This window comes from Psammomys obesus, unplaced genomic scaffold, assembly GCF_907164565.1.
Source record: "Psammomys obesus unplaced genomic scaffold, mPsaObe1.curated_primary_1811, whole genome shotgun sequence".
NCBI lineage: Eukaryota > Metazoa > Chordata > Mammalia > Rodentia > Muridae > Psammomys > Psammomys obesus.
Genome location: NW_026585797.1, coordinates 13860275 through 13862818, shown reverse-complemented (window position 1 = coordinate 13862818; position 2544 = coordinate 13860275). Strand labels below are relative to the sequence as shown.

At 40.4% G+C, this 2544-nt stretch overlaps 1 protein-coding gene across 1 annotated transcript; it reads right to left on the bottom strand.

Annotated features, from left to right (window-relative positions):
- Positions 1-1244: 1244 nt before the first annotated feature.
- Positions 1245-1901, bottom strand: LOC129670825 (GTP-binding nuclear protein Ran-like). The gene has a single exon (XM_055599472.1). It carries the CDS (start codon positions 1893-1895, stop codon positions 1245-1247), a length of 651 nt encoding a protein of 216 aa, XP_055455447.1. The 5' UTR covers positions 1896-1901.
- Between the last annotated feature and the right edge of the window lie 643 nt (positions 1902-2544).

The window sequence follows — 2544 nt, the reverse complement described above, 5'->3', positions numbered from 1 at the left end:
ATTTCATGTTAAGCAGTCTGGACAGGAATCCCACCAAAGTGTTATGTTTTCCATCCCTCTTATTCCTGAGGACATTAGCTCTGATTAATTAGAGGGTTTTTTTTGCATTGTGAATACATTGTTTCTTTTGTTTTCATAAATATTTTATGTAGTTAATATTTTGAGGCTACATAACTATTTTTTTCTTATTTTATGTCCATTCTTTAAAATTCCTGATATTCTTAGGCTAAAAGAATTTTTACTATGATGTCTGCCAAATGCCAGTTTACCTTTGTCACTCCAAATGTGTCAGTTTGTATGTTAGGCTATGAGCCAGACACAGAGTACCAAGCCTAAGCATTTTAGGATGACTGTGTCAGACAAGAGGATAGACAGGCCAGAGGCCTTTCCCTGAGCCCAGGGTGGGCAACTCAGTCTCATAGTTATATTGCAAGTAGAGTTGACACATTCTTAAATAAAACTTTTGACACATACTTTGTTTTCCTTGTCTGTGATATATATGTATGTATATATGTAATATATTATATATAATAAATTATTATATATTATATAACAAACAGACATATACACACACACACTGTATTCAACCAGAGATGGCAAAGTCAAATAAAGAAACACCTGACACATCTATCAGGTGATATAGCGCCGCATATAGCTTTATACATTGCATTATACTTTCAAAAGTATACACTACCCTGAATCAGACCAGGCAGATAACATAGGAAGTATTCAGTATCATAAATTCATAATTTCTGCTCCAATATTTAAGTAGTGACTTAAAATTAAATTATTTTCAGATGAAAAAATTAAATCCCATGTTTCCTAAAAAGTCTTTTGCTAAAATAAAACAAAAGCATATTTTTCTGAAAAGATATTTCTTTATACTACATTTATATTCTGAAATTATGTTTCGGTTTTTGAAATGCAACTTTATTCTACATGGAAGGTATGAAATTACAGTACCCAAATTTTGCCACAGAATACAGGATGTGAGTGTAGCATTCTTATTTTTGAATCTCAGGGAAGAAACAACTGCACTCCAAACAGCTAAATCTGTAAGTCCCAAACTTACGGCTCGTTTTTTAATTGCCACACTCACTCTGAAGCCTTTCGTTTAAGCATAACAGACACGAGGCACGAGTCTGCTTAGCTAGGTAGCAAGATGACACCCAGGCCAAACTGCTGACATGCCTGTTCAGTTGCTTCTATATCTAGGCTTCTGATTCCGACCGAGCCTCATTTTTTCACAGGTCACTATCTTCATCCGGGAGAGCAGTAGTCTGCGCCACCTCTAAGTCACGCTTATATTGCCGTGCCAACACTGGGTCCATGACCACCTCAGGTGGGGCTAGAGCCGGCATGGCAACGAACTCCAAGTTAGGGTCTCTAGTGAGTCTTCTGGACAACCAGAGGAAAGGCTTCTCAAAGTTGTAGTTGCTTTTGGCTGAAATGTCATAATATTGAAGGTTCTTTTTGCGGTGGTAGACAATAGATTTAGCTTTTACTTTCCTGTCCTTAACATCCACTTTATTGCCACACAGCACAATGGGGATGCATTCACACACCCGTACAAGATCTCTATGCCAGTTGGGCACATTCTTGTAAGTAACTCTTGATGTTACATCGAACATTATAATGGCCCCTTGGGCTTGGATGTAATAGCCGTCTCGCAGACCCCCAAACTTTTCCTGGCCAGCCGTGTCCCAGACGTTAAACTTGATAGGGCCTCTGCTCGTGTGGAAAGTCAGGGGGTGTACCTCCACGCCCAGGGTGGCCACATACTTCTTTTCAAATTCACCAGTCAAGTGGCGTTTTACAAACGTCGTCTTCCCAGTACCACCATCACCCACGAGGACGATCTTGAATTGGACTGGGGGCTCTCCCTGTGCAGCCATTGCCTCGATCCTTTCTGAAGTGTCTCCGCACCTGTCCAACTGAGGAAAGATTGGGTATCACAATCCTTAAGCTGAAATATTTTGTGTATCATTAGAAAATATGAAACATTTACCTAAAATGAGGAAGCACTTCTAGATTTAAATGGGCAGTTACCCTCTGACTTCAAAATGTTCTTGACTGACAAATGTTGACAGCTTTAATAACTTAGGTCACTATTCTCCATCTGCCTCCTTTCTCCTATGAAGTCTGGCCAGGCTTCCTTACCTTTACTGCTTGGGGCTGATTCTACAGATGCATCATCCCAGATCTGTGCACTGGGCTTCAGGAGCGTTTTCTGGAGAAGGGAAGCGGGCAGAGAGGATAGGATTTACTCTTCTTTCCTTAGGTCTTAGACCTCTGTTTTTGCCTTGAATCCTAGAGAGTCTAAGAAAGGGGTGGGAGGAGAAGAGAAGGGAGGGGAGAGGGAAAATGGGGGAGGAGGGGGAGAAGGAAGAGGGGAGAGGGGTGAAACAGAATGTTAGAGGTACCTACATTCTTCTCTGATGATATCATAATCCATAGAGGAGATATTACATCCTTGCTTCTGGCCACAGCTGGAAAGCATTTTTCACAGATTAATCTGTGCATTTTGTATAACCTTTTAGTAAT

Bases quoted from the DNA above. Each gene is read 5' to 3' on its own strand.
- LOC129670825 (XM_055599472.1), bottom strand. From the start codon at position 1,895: ATGGCTGCACAGGGAGAGCCCCCAGTCCAATTCAAGATCGTCCTCGTG.